This window comes from Protopterus annectens, chromosome 7.part0, assembly GCF_019279795.1.
Source record: "Protopterus annectens isolate FY-2018-M chromosome 7.part0, PAN1.0, whole genome shotgun sequence".
In the NCBI taxonomy this organism is placed as follows: Eukaryota; Metazoa; Chordata; order Ceratodontiformes; family Protopteridae; genus Protopterus; species Protopterus annectens.
This window is the reverse complement of record NC_056739.1, coordinates 1,507,719,568-1,507,739,366: the sequence shown is the minus strand read 5'-3', so window position 1 is coordinate 1,507,739,366 and position 19,799 is coordinate 1,507,719,568. Positions and strand designations below refer to the sequence as shown.

At 37.4% G+C, this 19,799-nt stretch overlaps 1 protein-coding gene across 2 annotated transcripts in view; it reads right to left on the bottom strand.

Moving 5' to 3' along the window:
* Window positions 1-19,799, bottom strand: part of SLC6A1 (solute carrier family 6 member 1) — a 546,898-nt gene that overhangs the window by 190,119 nt on the left and 336,980 nt on the right. For both annotated transcript variants that reach the window (XM_044078045.1, XM_044078046.1), the window contains exon 12: window positions 13,385-13,487. In XM_044078045.1, the coding sequence (XP_043933980.1) occupies window positions 13,385-13,487 (103 nt within the window). The remainder of the gene's footprint in view (window positions 1-13,384; window positions 13,488-19,799) is intronic.

The following is a 19,799-nucleotide window of genomic DNA, read 5'->3' as shown; positions in this document are numbered from 1 at the left end:
GTCAAGATAGGCTGTGTTCACTATCTTACCTTCATCCATGGCTTTGGTAACATTCTCAAAGAAGTCTACAAGTACAAGATTTAAAAAGCTCAATATACCCTTAACAAAGCTAAAATTGGTTGGGTCCAGTGTTTAGAGGTTGCACGGATCATTATTTATTTTTTATTTTTTTATCTATGGATTTAATACTAAACCATGTGTTAATGTACATGTAGCTAAACATAGAGAATTTTTTTTTTTTTTTTTTTTAACAAGAAACATCTTTATTAAATTATCATGTATGGCATAGGCCATGTTACCTTTATATAAATAGCAATAAACCATAGCAACAAAATCTCAGTTGCAAACATTATGCATTCCAAACCATGCTGACACAACTGTAGCTGCAAACACTATACATCACTTTTAACATAGCCAGTCATTGTTAGTCAACCATTACATAACTCATTCAAGTCCTGCCTTCTTTTAAACCTCATTCCTCCTCTGCATGTATTGATCCCACAGTTCCCATTTTTTTCTATGTAATTCACTCCTACCCCTTTCTAAAGATCCCAGTTCCAGTTGTTTAAACTCTGTTACTGTCTTCACTACTTCTAGTAAAGTTGGTTTCAACGTTGATTTACATTTTCTAATAATTGCTTTTTTGGAAACCATCATAATTAGACTCAGTAAGGTCTTACTATATCTGGGCAATTCTGAGTTTGTATCAAAGGTCAAAAAATCATTTCCTTAGTCACTCCTGGTTGCTCACCCAGCACCTCTGACAGAGCAGTCTGCAGGGAATCTTTAAAGTCTACTAATTCATTACACTCCTAAAAAATATGTTTCCAGTTATCTCTTTCTGCCCCATCACACCTTCAACATTTGCTGTCTACCTGAGGAAAAATTCTCTGTGAAGTCTGCTTGGGGAATAAAAATACCTATGTAAGTACTTCCAGGCAAAGATCCAAAATTTTCTAGATTTTGTTGCATATTTGGGTTACATAATTATATCCCTTGTTTATTTGTGAATTACTTATCTAATCTCTCTTCTCAGTCCTTCCAAACCTTCTCTGATTGATTCTTATCATACAATATTTTATATGCCCTACTAATTATTCATGTCGTAGTGGCAACTTCTGTTTTAGATTTTACTGAAAATTCTGACAGGGCTGGTCATTCATTTAGGACCTCCCTATTTCTTTCTCTTTGCCTATACTCTGATAATCTTTGATAATGAAGACAATCTTTAGCCTGCAGTCCAAATACGTTCTTGGCATCTTCCCATTCTATTTCCTTTCCCTCTCTAGTTATTTGCTCCCAGTATCTTGGTTCCCTTGCCAGTTTTCTACAATATATTCCCACCCCTCTTGCCTATTTTCTGTTTCCCTAATTGCCATCATCCCTATTGGCAGAATCTCCTTTCTCCATTCCTGTGCTGGCTTAGTTCCTAGAAGACCTTCTGCTACTTTATAAATATAAAATTATGTATGATTATTGTTGTTCTCCTTAAAGGTCTGCATCCAAAATCCCAGTCTCTCTCTGTTAATTGAGCCCCCCCCCCCTCATTTCATTATCATATCTTTCTATTTTGAATTATAGTTTCCTGTTTGTGCTATGTATAGGAGCCTTAACTCTGTTACTCTGAAATACTCCTTCAGCTTAGGTAATCTCTTGCCTCTTGCTGTCTTCCCTTGCCAGATAAAATCCTTCATATTTTTATTAATTGATATCCACAACTTCTCCTCTAGTTTATAAAAATATGTCTCACCAGTGTATAAGGCTAAAGAGACTAAAAACATTTTAACTGCTTGTATCTTACTATCAATATCCATATAACCGAGCTTCCAGTTTTCTCAGTTTTTGTGTTATCTTTTATTTAGCCTATTCCCACGTATCCTTAGCTGCTACAGCAGTATCATTTTTAATCCATACTCCTAAATACTTAATTTTATCATGCCCCCAGAAATATGGATATTGCTAAACCAATTCCTATGTGGGTACATAATTTACCACTCTTGCTTTTGTTTTTTGCTTCATTAATTTTGTATTCCAAAAAAGTTTGAAACTGTCTCAGTATGATTCACAGCACTGTAATGTCACTTTCTGGTTTTGTCAGGTATAAAATAATGTCATCTGCAAATAGATCAAGCTTTTCTTGGCTACCATACTAATTATATCCTTGAATTTCTGAGTCCCTTATTTTCTTTGCCAGTGATTCTAAATATAAAGCAAATAACAAAGTGGAAAGAGGACACCTCCGCCTGGTTCCTCTGCTCAAGCAGAGATTATCAGAGAGGACCCCACCCACTTTAATTTTCACCTCCAATCCTTTATATATCCTCCTAATCAACCTTATAATTTTATCAAGGAATGCAAATGCTGTCATTGCTCTGCTAATAAAATCCCTGCTTACGCTCTCAAATTCTTTCTCTGCATTAAAACCCACCAGCAAAGGTGATATTTCCTTACATTCTGCTTTCCTCTAAATCATCACTGTTCTCTTTATGTTGTCAAATGTTTGCCTTCCCTCCACAAAACCACATTGATCCATATGTATCAATTTTGGCATTGCTTTTGCCATTTTTTTAAGCATTATAGACATGAACACTTTATAATCATAGTTTAGTATTGAAACAGGCCTGCATGCAGCTGGATCTACTGCATCATTACCCTCTTTAGGTTGTATAACTACTACTGCTTTCTTCCAGGATGTTAGTACTTCTCCTCCTCTTAAAATACTGTTAAACAAAACCTTCCAGATCTTCATCAGTCTTTTTTCCTTCCTAGCTTCCAAGCTTCTACAGGAGTACCATCAAACCCGGGGACTTTTATGTAGATTGGTTATACATCACCATTTTTATCTCATCTCCTCCTATCCTAACTGTTAATAATTGAGCCTCCTATCACTTTAGCCTTGGCATATTTAATTCTTCCATAAACTTTTCCATTTGTACCTTTTGTTGATTTCCACATTCCTCTAATTTATACAGACTTTCATAGAATTCCCCAAAAAATTCTAATAATTCTACAGGATTCCTAGTTATCTTCCTTGTAATAGGCTCCCTAAGCTGGGTGACAGCCATTTCTACTTTCTGTTATTTGAGTCATTGTGCTAAAAGTTATTGTGTTCTAGAGTTATTATCAAAAAACAGTTGCTTAACAGCAATCTTTCTAAACTCATGCATATTATCAAGGTAGTCCGTTATATTCTGTTTAGCAATCTGTAATTGCTCCTCTTCTTGTTCTGTGATATTCCACCTATTTTGCAATACTTTAATATTTATTGGTCCCTCTAAATAACTCTTGTTACTTCTTAAATATATCTTCCTTTCTTTTATTTCCACCCTAGTTTTAATTTCCAGTTTAATTTTATTCCACTCCCTAGCTGTATTTTCAGAAAAAGATTCTATCTTCTCTAATAGCTCCTGAATAATTTCCCCTGCCCATTCCTTGAATTCCTCTCTTTTTAACAAATATGTGGGAACGTACCAGTGTCTTATTTTTATTTCATTACCATGTGTTTTTATTTTAGTTATTGTTGCATGATCTGAAATAGTTACTGGGTGCATATTAAGCCCTTCAGTTAAATGCAAATGTTCCTGTGAAATGTAAATTCTGTCTAGCCTAGCCCAGTTTTTGTATCTTGGGAATAATATGTAAATTCACTTTCAATTCCTAGTACTGACTTTACATCTTCCATGCCAAATGTTTTCATAAATTTCTTTAAAAATCCACCCTTCTTTTTCATATTTCCCTTTCATGCCGCCAGACTCAACTGCACTGTTGCAAATCAAATTCCAGTACCCACCTATAAGTAATATTCCTTGCTACAAACTGGTTATTTCTCCTAGAATTTTCTTTAGCTCTATTATAGCAGCTTTTGGTGGAATATAAATACATCCCAGTGCAATCCTCCTCCCTTGCCAGTAGCCCCTTAGTACTACAAATCTACCATTATTGTCTTTTGTTTCCTCTTCTGTTACTAATGGAGCTCCTCTTGCAATTAATATAAGTACTACTCTCTTCCTTTGCCCCAGGTATTCTGCTGAAAACCATCTTTAAAACCTTTCTTTATCAAATTCACATGTTCAGTTCTTTCCACGTGTGTCTTCTATAATGTAACTATTTTCACTTTACATTTTTTTAATATAGTTTACTACTCTTTCTTTTTTGCACTTACCTGTGAGACCATTAATATTTAAAGACATTACAGAAAGAATCATATTCTTGAGGGATTATCATTCCCACCTTTTATGTATAACAGCTTTTTTGTTAAGTGTCTAGTTCCAGCTTTTGTGTTTCATGCATGCACTGTTTTGAATATTAATCTTTTATACAATTGTTTCTTGTCATCAGCATTTAAGCCTATGTTACATCTTGCAAAACTTTTTATTTTATTGGAAATCCTTAAATAAAAATACACATACATACATGCAATACCCCCTAAAATCTACCTACTAAACCTAATAATAACACACAAAACTATGTACATCTTCAAATATTGAAGTTTTACCCCCTTAATAGGAACACAAATTCCAAACTGACAGCCGCACACAGACTAAAGCTAAACAGAAAGGAAGCTTATCCATGCTAAGATATATGGTAGAATTAGGTCTATATTATATCAGCAAAAAGTAAATACATTGAATACCACTTTGTCAACCTGTTTACATCAAAATTTTTCCCATGGTAAGTAACCAGTGAGCCATCTTTGGGAATTTGACTTTTTCCCCACTGCAGTGCAATCTCAGAGTTGGTATATTTAGTTAGGGGATTTGGTGGGACACAGCCTTTCACAGTGGGGGGTGTGGAGGGCATAGCCCCCACCAGGGTATATTTTAAAATGTTCTTGCTTTTATGCAATCTTTATGTTCACCCACTGATTACTTACTGTGAGAAAATGTTGAATGTAACAGTTGTTCATGGAGTTTTACGTTTACTGAAAATGGGTCGATAAAGAGCTAGTCATTGTATTTACTTTTCACTGATAAAATATAGACTTGGTAGAGCCTGTGATTCTATTAAGTGCTGTCTGATTTTGCCTTATCTTTATAGCTCTTCCAGCTGGGAAAACACTTGAATGCTTTCAGAAAACATTTTCTTCAAGCCATTTCTCTTTATTAGATTGTCTGTTAGTGACATGAGAACCAGATACAAGACTGTTTACCAGAAAAAACAATCTTATAATGTTCAACATTCATTTTCTTTTATTGCTTTCTGTCAAAACTTCTTATAATATAAAGCTAAAGGCCTTAACACAGTCATTCCCCTATGCAAGAATGAGAAAAAAACACACTATTTTTTCTTTTGTCATGCTCTTTTAACCAGACCCCCCCCCTCCCTTTTTTGGTTTTACATTGCAGTGCCTGCATTTCTTAAACTAAACAAGGAAAAAGAGAAAAGAAGGGAGAAGGAAATAAAAAGAATAAACAGAAGCACCTATTTACATTAGTATCCCCATTACACTTAAAAATAACTGAAATAAACTTTATAACATGCAGAGAAAAGCATGCACCACTTAAGCAATACTGTTAAGAAAAAAATTGGTTTTGCTTACAGTTAATGCTTTCCCCTCTCATGAATATTTTTCCAAACATTAATGACATGAAGTAGGGCATATGCTTTAGAGTTCCCTACAAGTTTAAGAAAGTCCAAACAAGTCCAATATTTCCAGATTTTCTTGTTCTGTCCTGTTTCACAAATATAGTTATTGCTTTGTAATCCCACATGTCAATTTCCAAGTTTACTGATTTTAGGATCCAAACATTAATGACTTGAAGTGGGGCATATGCTTCAGAGTCCCCTACAAGTTTAACAAAGTCCAAGAAATTCCAATATTTCTGGAATCTTTTGTTTTATTCTCATTCATCTCCATCTCCCAAATCCTGTCTTTGCTTAATCTCCAGTGCACTCACAATTCTTCTAGTCAACTTCTATGTTTTTCCCTGTCTCAATCATTTTCCAATGAAACACTGGGAAATATTTCACTGGCACAGTCTCTCTGTGGTATTTATTATCAGAAGAGCAAGAAGCAGAATCCCCTTCTGTTTTACAGCTCACTTTTTGTTGGACAAACTTTTGTATTTTTTTCCTTAGTGTGTACTTCATCAAAAAATGCTTGTGTTCCTCCAGGGAAAAAAATATTTGAGGATAGCTAGGTACTGCAGTTTGAATGTCATGCCTGCTTCTCAGCATTCACTATATAATGGATTACATTTATTCTTCTGACCAGTGTGCAATGAGTAGTCATTCTCCACAAATACTCTGCTGTCTCCAACTTTTAGTACTTTGTCCTTCTGTCACAGTTTTGTCAGAATCAACTCCTTCTGCTGATAGGATTGCATCTTTACTATGTTTTCTCATAACCAGGTTTGGAGTGTACATATGGTGTGCCCTTTCAATTAACAATTCCTGTTGTGGAATACCAGTCCAGTTGCTTATTTGTACTTTCATAAAATTAATACAGTCTGTTCCTTCCAGCTTCTGTGGTACACCAGAAAATCTCAGGTTTTCCCTATGCACCCTGTCCTCTAATTCTATTATTTTTTTAAACATCTCTTCTCGTGCAGTCTCATATTCACCCAGCCTTTTCTTCATTTTAAACTCTGAGTTTTGCAGTTCTGTCACCTCACCTCATCTGAATATCTGTTCAAAGCATCTTCGATTTTTTCCAGCTTTTTATTGTTTGTGTTGATATAATCCATCAGTGGTTCTTTTATTTTAACCAGGTCTGTGTGCAGCTGCTTTATACTTTCCTCTAGGTTACTGGAAGTCATGTCTGGAACTTGCTCTGCTTCTTTCTGAACAACTCCAGTACTTTCCCACTCTGTTTTTCCTCAACCTTTGTAGCTGATTTTCCTCCATGTCCTTTATATTCTTTTTTCCTGGCTTCTAGGCAGTGCACTTAGTAGTCAGTTACTGAAATTTACCCAGAAGTCTAGATCCACTAGCTTTTTCTGATACATTCCTGTTTTCAGACTGGGAGAGACAGAATTAGGCTGTTACTCAATGTGCAGCTATTTTGGAAGTCCACCTATGACCTTGTATATAAGGTTCATGATAATTATTTCCATGATCTTGCAGATGAGGCTGGTTAGACTTATGGGTCTGTAGTTCCCAGGGTCAGTTGATGCCCCCCCCCCTTTTGTGCAGGGGGATTACTGTTGCTGTTCTCCATTTTGCAGGAAAATAGCCAGTTCTTAAGCTAAGATTAAAGAGAACGCCAAGTGGTTTCGCTAGGTCTTGATTTAGATTGTTTAGAAAAAACATTGAATATTATCTGGTCCCATTGAGGCCCTGTTTTTGGCCTTGGCAAGCAGTGAGATGACCTGTTCTTTAGAAATACTAGGCAGAGGGCTGGTGTCAAGTATGCTTTGGGATATGGAAGGTGTGGACAGAGTTGTGAAGTCTGAGCTGAAGCTGTCAGCTAGCAGGTTGGTGATATTTTCTGGTGTAGTATGAGTTATCTCATCTACATAACTTTGGCACATAGCTGGGCATTCCCCTTTAGACTTCATATGCAGTTAAATAATGCCTTATGATTATCCTTGGCTAGGGATGCAAATTTAGTTTTGTAATTTGTTTTAGAATACTTTACAAGATTTCTGATTTTCTTGTTTAGGCTTATGAAGGAACTCTTCCTCTGCAGAATGATATCCCTCTTGCTTTTTCACAACAGTTTCTTCCTCTTATTTTATAATCAGTTTATACTTGAAGTCCACCATGGTAGCTTGCTTTTATGGGAAGACCTGGTTTTGATCCAGTCAGGTACAACAGAGTTTATGCAGTCACTTAAGTGTTTGCATAGGGTATTTGCATGCACTTCTACATAGTGATCATTGAGGCCTGTGAATATGGGTAATATGACGCTTTTTATGCCATCCCTTAGTAGGCTGTAGTTAGCTTTGTTAAAGTTTTTTATAATTCTGTTTTTTTTTCTTGTGAGAGTGTAAGTTCCAGTAGTTCAAATGAGACTGATGTGTGGTCTGACCTAACGAGGGAGGGCATCACACATGGGGAATTATAGTGAAACCCCATGTTGGTGAGTACTATGTCCAGAACATTAGAGCCCCTAGTGGGGGTCCAGACTATTTGTTCCAGAACATCTGTGTATTAAAGTCCTCGTCTATGTCTGCTAGTCTATGGAAGGATAGTTGAAATCTCCATGACACAGGTGTTAGGTTGTATGGTGAGGGATTCCACTAAATCAAGGTAGGTGGTCTGTTTATCCTTGTTCATGGTGGGGAATCTATAGCTTGCAATGTGTATGGTTCTTTCCCAATAGTTAATTACACATGGAGTAGTTCGAGAGAGTCATGCTGTTTGACCAGTTTTGAAGTGTATTTGGTTTTAATGAAGATGGATACACCTCCACCTTTGGTTTCTTTACCATTATTTTGAGGTTTGAATGTGTGGAGGGCATTGTAGCCTTACACAGCTAGGGTGCTGTCAGCAGCCTTGAACCATGTCTCGGTAACTGCACAGATGACAGGATCTTCCAAGGTAAAGAGTGCTTCCAGAGGGTGTGTATTCATGCTTAAACTCCTAGCATTAAGCAGCATGACCCTGAGTTTGTCTTGATTAGATTTTGTTATGGTGGAAAATGTGTTGTTCTGACATTGCCTAAAAAAGACACTATGGGAAGGCAAGGCCCTTTGCCAGAATCTGAAAGCCTAGGGAGGACAGGCTCAGATCATCTCTAGGAAACAGAGAGGTCTGTCTACCATATCCTTCCAAGTTAACAGATACTGGAATTCCCCAGGACTGACACCAAAAGCTGAGTCAATTGTTGAAGTCAATCATTGTTTTATATTGTGGCATCATCCTGGGTGAGAGTAGGATAATGTTTAGGGCTAGGGACATACCTGTCTGGCACATATAGTCAGAGAGTTCCATGATGTCTCTCTTCTTAAGGTCCAGAGAGTTACATCTCAAGTAATTTAGTTCAACATGGACTATGACAGAGTCATAACAATACTTGTTGTTGAGTGGCTTGAGTGCATACATGATTTGTTGGATCCTGCCTCCTTACAGGCAGCTGACAGGGACTTTCTCCTTGTCCAATATGATGAGGGTGACATCTGTGTATCTCACTATGGAGTTGCCTATGACTAAGACATTTGATGTGTTTTGCCTTAGAGGCTTATTTGTTGAGACACGGGTGTGTGTGTTGATATTAATCATGTTTTTTTTTGCTTAGTGGTGAGTGTGGGTGGTGTGTGTTTGTGAAGTCTCTGTTCTTTTGGTAGGCTGGTAGGCTTTTAGTGAGCACCTCAGTATATGTGAGTTTATGTACCATGACCTGATTTTGTGGGAGAGGTGAAGCATGTGTACTGACAACCTGTTTAATGTCTAGTTTGTTTTTAAGTGAGAGAATTGGCTCCAATTCCACAATGCATTTGCATCTCTCACATAGGATATTATCTGGCTTTAGAAGTAAATGGTTATCGGTATACATGAAGCAATTGCTACATTGCCTCAAGATGCCCAATCAATCAAGCTGACAGGAGAAATGATGAGAAAGTGCCCATCCATTGTGGCAGAATTTTTCTGAATGTGGTATATGAGAAGGAAGTGGGCTAAGTTGCAAACAGCAACAATGAAGCAGTAATTCAATTAAATATATTTAACAAAGAGCAGTCCTGGCTTAAAATATACTTATTTTTCAGTTTTTTGTTTCAGTGGATGCCTTGGATTTCAGTGCAGATGCACTCCAGACCTCTGGCTAAAGCTGCTAAATATTGAGCAGCTCTAATAAACTAAGCTAACGCCCGTGCAAATGTGAGGCTTATATACAGGAAAATGTAAACATTTTTAACACAGCTGAGCCTTTCTCCAGCAATCCCCAACTCAGAAGGGTCCTGAGCTGCACACTTCCATCACAAGGGTGGAGGGAAGCCCTCTTAATGTAAGATGGATGGTTTAAGGGAACAGTGATACCAAACAGTCTAGATTCAGCTGGTCTGAATCCAGCCCATGCTATGTAAGGCAAAAAAGTACAATTTCTAGATGGGAAGGAGTAAGGGAAAATCACTTAAAGGTCAAAGTGAGAGTATTTTGTAGTATACTATTAGATGACTTGCAGTGGTACTGGCAGCTCTTTAAGCAGTTGTGAACAATTAGAGGCTTTGGAGAACATTTCCTATAAAGGACTTTAAACTGGAGAAGTTGGCTTATATGCAAGCACATTGAACAAGAGAGTAAAATATTTCTATAAATTTAAACCCTCAGGCCAATCAGATAAAAACACAATAAGCTAACAACCAGTAGTTCCCACCTTGGATGGGTTGAATTTAGCTATCTGCACCTACTAGAGTTCAAAATAACCCTCTTTACATAAAACAACCTGGCAAGTGCTGCAACAAATGTTTTAGAACAAAAGTAAGAATTCCTGTAATATCAGGAATCCTTGCAAATAAGTTCACTAACCCCGAAAATTGTTCACAATACACAAAACTTTGCAAAACTTAGAAATATTTTGGCAGACTTAGGAGAACTTTGGCAAACTCAGAAAACAGCTTTTTCAATAACAGAGGAGGCTAGGAAATATCAGACTACTTTTAAAAACATGCAAAATTCAAAGATGTCCAGTAGGCAGAAGTTGTACAAATATATAAATACTTTAATAAAATAACAACTAAAATCAGGTAAGAGCTTTCCCAATGTGTTTGCTTCTTCAGACCATAACATACACATTCAAACAAACCATTTAAAAACAACCATTTGGCCAATCATAATGAAAATATTAGTTGTGATATAATCAGTGATTCAAACCTCTTTTTTTTTTAAAGCAGGTTTTAAAGAGATAGCACTGTTTAGTCCTGGAGACACATCTGCTCTAAAATCTAGGATCCATTTCAGCTCCAAAAATTCAGTTTCATTATTGACATCACCTTCTCTTATATTGGTATTACATTGTTGCAAGATCAAAAACTTAAATTTGTGAGTGTCATCAAAATCTAACACATGCTTAGCTAATTCATTAGTAGATTTACCAATCCTTATATCACCAACATGCTCCAGTATACGCTCCCTAAGGGTACAATTTGTCTTTCCTATGTAAAACATTTCATATGCTATGCATTGTGCCATATAAACAAGATTACCACTGTTACAGCCTGCATAATAATGAAAACTGATGACTTTAAAAGTCCTAGGATGAATAATACAGGTAGTCGACCAAATAAATCTACATGCCTTACAAGACCTACAGGCATAAGTGCCTTGACATTCAGATTGTGTCCTAGAAGGCCTAGATTGTTTATAACATAGGCGTTGTTTTAAATATTTATTATTCCTAAAGACAAACTGCGGAGTACCACCAATAACTTTGCTTATATTATCGTCCGTCATTAAAATTGGACAATTCTTTTTCATAGTGTCACATACAAAGCTAATATTGCTGGAGTAAGTCAGAACCATTCTGTTTCTATCAGACATTGGTTAGCTGTGGACTAGTACTTTGTGTCTCAGATTTATTAGAAAAATAAGGGATAACTCTTTTGAAATTAACTTCTTCTAAGGGCCACTCTATTACTCCTATACTATATCCCCTTTGCAGTAGTTCAATGCGTAAAGTGTCTAAGGCTCTGTTCAAAGATGAAGCATCAGTATGTAAATGCATTGGTCTAAAAACTTGGTTCTTAAGCACTGTGTCAGGGATGCATGCTCATATTATGTAAAATATTATTTTTCTTGCAGGGTTTCCTGTACATACTAGTTGATAAGGTGCCTTTATCATTAATATTAACCATTATGTCCAAAAATTCATTGCATGTCAAAGAGCTATGCGTAGTAAAACTAAGATAGGAAGTCGTGTTCTGTAAATAATCAACAAACTGATCTAAAATATGGGAGGGCCCTTGCCAAACAAAAAAGATGTCCTCTACAAAGCATCTGTAGAAATTAACATAATTACAAAATAAAATGTTAGAAAAAACAGACTGTTTCTCCCACTGAGCAAGAACTAGGTTGGCATATGAGTTAGCACATACTGTTCCCATAGCCACCCCTAATTTCTGCAAAAAATAGTTTCAAATGCAAAGATGCTATTTTCCAAGATCATCCGTAGTAAAGCATAAATATGTTCTATCTTAGAATTCATAAATGTCATCTCAGAAACAAGGAACATCCTGATATTGTCAAACCCTAAAACATTGGGGATGACTGTGAACAAATAGTTTACATCTAGGGTTACAAGACATATTGGACCATTCAGACAAATCCTGAAGGAATTGTTTAGAGTCCTTCAGGATACTTACAACCAAGACTAGAGGCTGCTTCAACTGCTTCTCCACATAAATTGATATTGGTTCTGTCAGCCACCCTCTCCCTGACACAATTGGTCGAAGGGATGGGTTAGCTGCATCTTTATGAACCTTTAGCAAGCCATATATTGCAGGTAGAAAGGGATGGTCTACTGTAAAATAATATGTTATGTGATGATATATGTTAATGAGATACACCTTAATGAATGTTTCTCAGGTGTTTATATCTTGGGAGGGCCATAACAGGGATACCATAACATAGTCTTCCATGGCATTTGTGATGGTTAAAAGAGATGTTGTTGGACAACAGTCTATGTACCTGTACAGCAATTTACTGAGTCAGTGAAAAAGAATACTATATAGATGATTAAAATTGGGTCCCTAATCAGAATCACGATATTATGTATTTGAGACATGGATGTTAAGAAATTCACCTTGTAAGTGAAGTTTAACAGGTCACTCTTGATATCCATGTCAAGAACATATAACTTCACAGGTTATGATTGGAATGACCCAGTCATAATTCTTTGTAATGCATGGTGATTTATTTGTTCCTAACTTCTGAAAAAGTTAGAAAAAAGAGCAGTATAGTAGCAGTAAGTGCTTTATAGCTTAGAAAGGCATGAAACAATAATTCCTGTCACATAGAGAGTGGCCACTGAAGAATAGAGACCTGAAGCTGGCCAACACTTCATTTGGACTTTAAGCATTTAAGTTCATTAACAGCTTTTTGCCACTCTTCTTCTTTGGTAACTTGAGCACTGTTTTGCATGAAACTAGTACTTAAAGTGCTAAGGGGTGCATAACAATTGTTAAGCAGCTTTTTAATGCAAAAAAGGTGCCTAACAAAAGCCTGTATTTATACTAGTTTTGAACTGTAATTGTGGAGCTCCATGTGCTACAGTTGTTTTATGACAACATTGGTATGGTACTCCCTTTATTTACATGGACAAGTGTTGTGCTTTCTATATAGATAAATGGTTTCATATTCAGAGCAGACTAAAATATTAATACTATGTATGACATGGTAATGTGTACTTAATAAGATCATTAAGGTTTTTCCTCTTAATTTGTTCTATAATAAAACGATGCAGACTTGTATACTATAAATGTTTAAACATGTAATTGATACATACCATAGCACCAGGATATGGAGATGCACTCGAAGAACATGAGAAATAGCAGACTCATACCACTTGCTGAATAGTAATCAAACAATTTGAACACATATAGTCCTCCCTGTAAATAAAAAGAAACACTGTAATCAATTACTTGCATTACTGTCTTTAACAGCATCTCATCATTTTAATTTGTATCTATTTTCTATGAGCACTAATCTTGAAAGTCATGACACTTCCAAAATAAACTTCAAAGGAAAGTCTCAAGAATAAACTTCAAAGGAAACATTCTAGACCTCCGTATTTGTCTTAAAGCATTTGACATGATAAAGATACATGCACCCCATTCCCCTGATTTTTAAGTTTAATAAAGACAAGATTACTTTACTGCAGAGAAAGGGAGGTAATCCATAGTATTGCAACCCCAGAATCCAAATGTATACACCCCCATTTGCACATCCAGTTCTAATTTTTTAATGATCTTGCTTACAGTCCTTGTAATTTTATCAGACACCCAGCCTAGAATATACTTTGAAATAATATGCCCTACCACCCCACAAAGAGCATCACAGATACCCAAAGCACAGTCCAGAGCAATCTGATGTTTGATATCCAGTTTCATTTACATACCTCTCAACTTGCAGACATTGAAAATAGTACAAAAGCCCTTTAAAAGTAGGTACATCTAGCCAAGAATATGGGCATCTAATTAGCAGAAAATGTGAATATCAAACAGCTCATAAATCTTCCTATTACAGTAGGAATGTGGGATACTACTCAGAAACACATTTAACAGAGTGAAAAAAGATGGGAAAACATACACACATTATCAAAAAGTGCAAAATCTAAGTACTTTAATGAATTGTATTGCAAAACTAAACTACATAAGGTCATTTATTTTTTTTCTGAATGGGAAGATTTCAAACATGTGCCCTCATTCTTTACATTATAGGTGCGACTAGTATGTTCATCATGTAGTGTGGTTTCTGTGTACCTCGGGAAATCATGTTGGATTCAGAAAACTGTGTAAAGGAGTAAATCAAGTCTAAAAATAGGACATTCTTCCAAAATATGTACAGGGATAAATCAGGCCTAAAAACAAGAATGTTCCCCCACAATAGGGACAGTTGAGTAATGTGATCTAACAACAAAAACTACCTTAGCATTATTTCACAGCAACAAAAATGCAACTGTTTAAGTTAGCACACACACACACACACACACACACACACACACACACACACACACACACACACACACACACACACACACACATGCACGCATTTTTCTTAAACCAGTATTTCTGCGTCATAGCATTGCTACCTCACATCATTTGGTTTCCATTATGGTTCTTAGCTATAAAACCTTCTTTATGTACCTCATCCCTCTGTCTATGATTTTTTTTTTTTGCCTAGAGCTCCAGTTTACTCCTACAGCCCAAAGAAAGGATACAGATGCCCTTGTGTCTACCTTGACTGTGTGTGTGTGTGTGTGTGTGTGTGTGTGTGTGTGTGTGTGTGTGTGTGCACACGTGAGTGCATACTGTGCATCTGTGTGTGCACGTGTGTATATGTTTGTGTGTTTCTACATTAATTTTAGTTCATTATGTCCACTGAGTTCAGGGATATGGCCCATCTCCTCTATGACACTAAATTGGATTACATGGGTAATCAGAGAATAAATTAATGCTTTTCAGTATGCTAGTGAACAGAACTTGTAGGGTGTGCATGCAGGCAGTCTCTGTTTGGGAGCTGCTTGTGCAACACATCACTGAAGTACCAAATAAATGCACTTATGATTCCACTGAACACTGTGCTTAATCCCTTATGAAGAATATATTATGCACACTTTAGTTGTAAAATTAATCTGATGAAATTTGTGGAATATCAGTACAGTGACTGTTAGATTAATATGCATCATTTGTTATAATGTGAAAACTGACTGAGTGCGTGTAAAGTTTTACGTTCTGTCTATCACACTGCCTATTCCACTGGAGAATCCACTGTAGTTCTGGAAATGGTATATTTTGTAGAGGTGATTCTACCCATAGCTGTTATTTTCTCTAAATTCTGTACTCAGCATTGCTTTGCTGTAAATAGAGTTTGTATAACTCTAATTATGTCCTACTTTATCAGTGTTTAGGCAGTATATTTATGAACTTAATTGGCATGCCTGCTACTCTAGCTGTTTTTTACTCTCCCTCCCTCACTTAAATTTTTTTGCGTAAACATTTTGTGATATAAGTCATAAGAACAGTGAGAGCTAAATGGCAGCTGCCCCACTGATTTTTGCATCTCCTGGAGACTATGAATACAGTCAAACCAGATTTTTTTTCTGGGACACTGCTGAATATATTCCTGTCCTCCTCTACTTTTCTATGCTTGGATCTTCTTCTCTCCTCCCCCTACTTCATTTCATCTACCCCCATACTATTACTGTTTTACTGTAAACTACAACTCCCAACTCCCGCACATAAAAACATACCTACCAAAACTCACTTGACATTTTAACTTTGACTAATACAGTGGTCAACCTGTCAAATCATAGCCATCCAGATAGCTGGAATTTTAGCAGCCAGTCAAACCAAAACAAGGTTCTCCCTCAACACCAGAATCTGTAATCATTTCATTTAAGTAGAATCACCCTTCCCAATCAACTTGAAAATGCCCATTATAGTTCTACTTGTTGCAGTACAGCTGCTAATATTATCCTACAAAAAAATCCCATCTAACAAAATGCACTAAGTCTACACAATTGTAGGTGAAGTGATTACCATCTGAATTGCTCATACATGTTAGTGATGCGTGTTTTTGTGTGTGTGTGTGTGTGTGTGTGTGTGTGTGTGTGTGTGTGTGTGTGTGTGTGTGTGTGTGTGTGTGTACAAGCCCCGGGATTCAAGAAGCTCAGCGCAAGGACAGTTTTAGCCTTGCGCTGAGAGTCCTCACTACAGATGGCGCAGCAGCGCCATATGAATACGTATGAGGGCACGCCGCCTCACCATCGACATGCACAGGAAATGTGTGCGAGTGCAGGGGGCATGTACAAGTGCTCTACAGAGCTGTAAACATGACCCAAAACTTGCAAAACCTACTATGCCTACTAGTAGAGCCCGCCCCTAATAGTAAGTCAGTAATTCAGTGTCTGTGGATATCGAAATGTATGCTAAGCATACAAGAGTGTCCACGAACAGTGAAATAAAATTGAAGTAGTAAACGCACAAGCACGTAGTGGAATGTTGAGCCCTGTACCTAGAACTTTCACAATTAGATTCCCTGTGTCCCTATTATACATTTGAATTGCTGCAAAATCGAAGGTGTAAGCAAAGCACAGTGTGTTTCAGCGTCGCTGCCCTCCGTCAAGTGTAGCTTACACATCATATTCATTCAAATAGACAAAAACATGCGGAATCAATGTAAATGTCAATAGTGCAGTGTTTAGAGCATCTGCCTAACAAACAGGCATTCATGGTTCAAGCCCAACAATAGCACATATCATTTTCCATGTGGAATGAATTATGTTTTGCTGTAAAACCGACATAAGAGCATCACATGAGATATTTAACTTAAATATCATTCAAGCAAAGTGGCACTGTCATAATGAATAAGGTACTAGTAAGCAGGTGTAAGCACAAATAAGCAGCAGTAAACACATATAAGTACCAGTAAGCAAGTCTGAGTGCACTTGTGTGGATCTAAGCAGTGCCCAGCATAGGAAATGTATATAAGTATATGCAGATAAATAATATATATATATATATATATATATATATATATATATATATATATAGGTTTACTATCAAAATTTCGAAACAAACTCCGTCGACTGTACTATCGTGGAACACGGAAGTTCAAAAACGGTAATATCGATGTCAAAAAAAACAATCTAGGAACGGGTTTTAACATGGGTCGAGATAGGTGTTCAGTGTTATTCCAAACTACAAACATCTCCCCTACCTTGACCCATGTTAAAACCCGTTCCTAGATTTTTTTTTACATCGATATTACCGTTTTCGAACTTCCGTGTTCGATGATAGTACAGTCGACGGAGTTCATTTCAAAATTTTGATAGTAAACCATATATATATATATATATATATATATATCTATATATATATACACACACATATATATATATATATATATATATATATATATATATATATATATATGAAGAAAGAATGATGTAACAATAAAGCATACAAAAGGAATGAGAAGGGAATCAACAACAACCCTATATAGCGCTGTCAGCGTAAGTCATATTGTCATATCAAGCTGGGCAGGAGTGAGCAAAGCACTGCTACTCACACCACAGGCAGGATATTACCAGTGGGAGTAACATTGTTGATTTGCTAAGTCTACTTTACATGCAGAGGGTAGTCCCTGGTGGGACTTCCCAAAAATTGATAGACCATTTGGCCACCTGACCATTACACAAGCAAGGGCAGGTATGTTCAAGGACTAAATGGTGGGAGAGCCTGAGAATACATGGGTTGGGACAACATATGTGTAGGGCCCCTAATGCTCGGGAGAGGACAATGTATGGAGGTGTGTCATGGCTGCGATAACAAGTGGACAATGGATGATATGCATGTATTTTGAACACGGGTGGGGTGGAGGAACTATGGGTATGAAATTATGGAGCCAGGCGTGCCAGTGTTGGATGGGCTGATTCTAATTGGACCGCCCCGTGGAGGTCAGCAAGTTCGTTATAAGTATATATGCATACACACATGCAGACATCAATATATAGAAGTACATTCTCAGTAACACATTCATTCCATTTGCAGACATAAATAACATGAATATGCCCTTACAAACCTCGACAGTAGATAGAATAATAGGTTGTGCAGAAGAGGGAAGGGACGAAACTGCTAAAATGCAGAAGTGTGCACAATGTCCGAAATCAGTGCTGTGCTGAAAAAAATTCAAATTTGAGGACTTTCCCACACATGGAATCATTCCTGTGATCTGCCTGCTATGGCAACGCTAATTACTAAACCAGTCTATTTGTAAAAGAAATACGCCGAACATGTACATAATTAGGCTCACATGTGTAACGTACCACATAGTAATACTTATTAATTTATTGTAGTGTCATGTTAATGGGAGTGAAGTATATAGTCTAATCTTGACATAAACACAGGCGTGTCCCATGTGGGACAACCCAAAAATTGTGAATAGTATTATTTTGGTCACTCGTGTCACCAATGTTTGTGGACAAAACTTTTGAGAGTTCTGAGGATATGTGGAGTGAGTCAAACGATGGGATGGGTCTAAAGGAGTAGGGAGTGGCCAATGTGTAGTGGTGTGGAAACACCGCAAATCCGGCTGGAGAATGGATGACTGCAGTGTTAGGGAGGCATTGGGGTGTGCGTTTGGGGAACCAGGACCCATGGGTATATGGGTATATATGCAAATGAAGCAGCACAGCAATAGTGTATTGGTTAGAGCAACTGCCTAATGAACAGACATTCCTGTACCGCATCCCACTGCATCACATACCATTTACCATTGGTAATCTGTGCATGAACATATTGCGACATCTGTCCACTGTATAACCTGCAAAATATCAATTAAAAGTTAACTGGAGCGAAGTGTGACTGTGTGTGTGTGTGTGTGTGTGTGTGTGTGTGTGTGTGTGTGTGTGTGTGTGTGTGTGTGTGTGTGTGTGTGTGTGTGTGTGTGCATGTGTAGATATACACAGATATACAGCTATGATAGGAAGCAGCACACAAGAATGACATATGTTCACAGGCTATGCCAATGGAAGTGAGGAGCCCAAGCAAGAAACACATAGCATGACATTTCACCCCCCCCCCAGCCAGACAATGGAAACATACACACAAACAATGTAAAGAGTCCACTGCTCCCCAGACCACAGGCAGAATACAACTGGGGGGGTACACAGTGCACCCGTGAATTCTAATCTTGGAACACAGACAGGAGCATCCCTTGTGGGACAGCCCAAAAATTGGCAAGACCAAAAGAAGGTGATAGACTGAACATTCTGGCTGGGGTGTATACATACTCGGAATTCAACAGTGGGAAAGCCTGATGACGAATGGGCTGAGACAATTGTATGAAATGGGTCCTGTGAAGTGGAGAGTGGGCAGCGTGTAGTGGTGTGTCCAGAACAGACCAGGACCCAGAGTAAGGATGGGTGCTGTTGAGGAGGTGCAGGAGGGGAAATATGGTCAGCTACTTATGGGTCTAGGTGTGCAGGTGTTGGCTGCTGTGGGCCTATATGGACAGCTCTAGGGATGTAAGTGAATGTGTTCATTGGGCAGATGCATCGCCCAACAAGCAGCCACACCCACTATGAGTCCCACTGCAGCAAAGTGTAATCTATATGGCAAGGAACGGAATAACCAGATGTAGATGTATATATGTAGAGATATGTTTGTGTATATCTACCCATAGTGACATAGAGATAA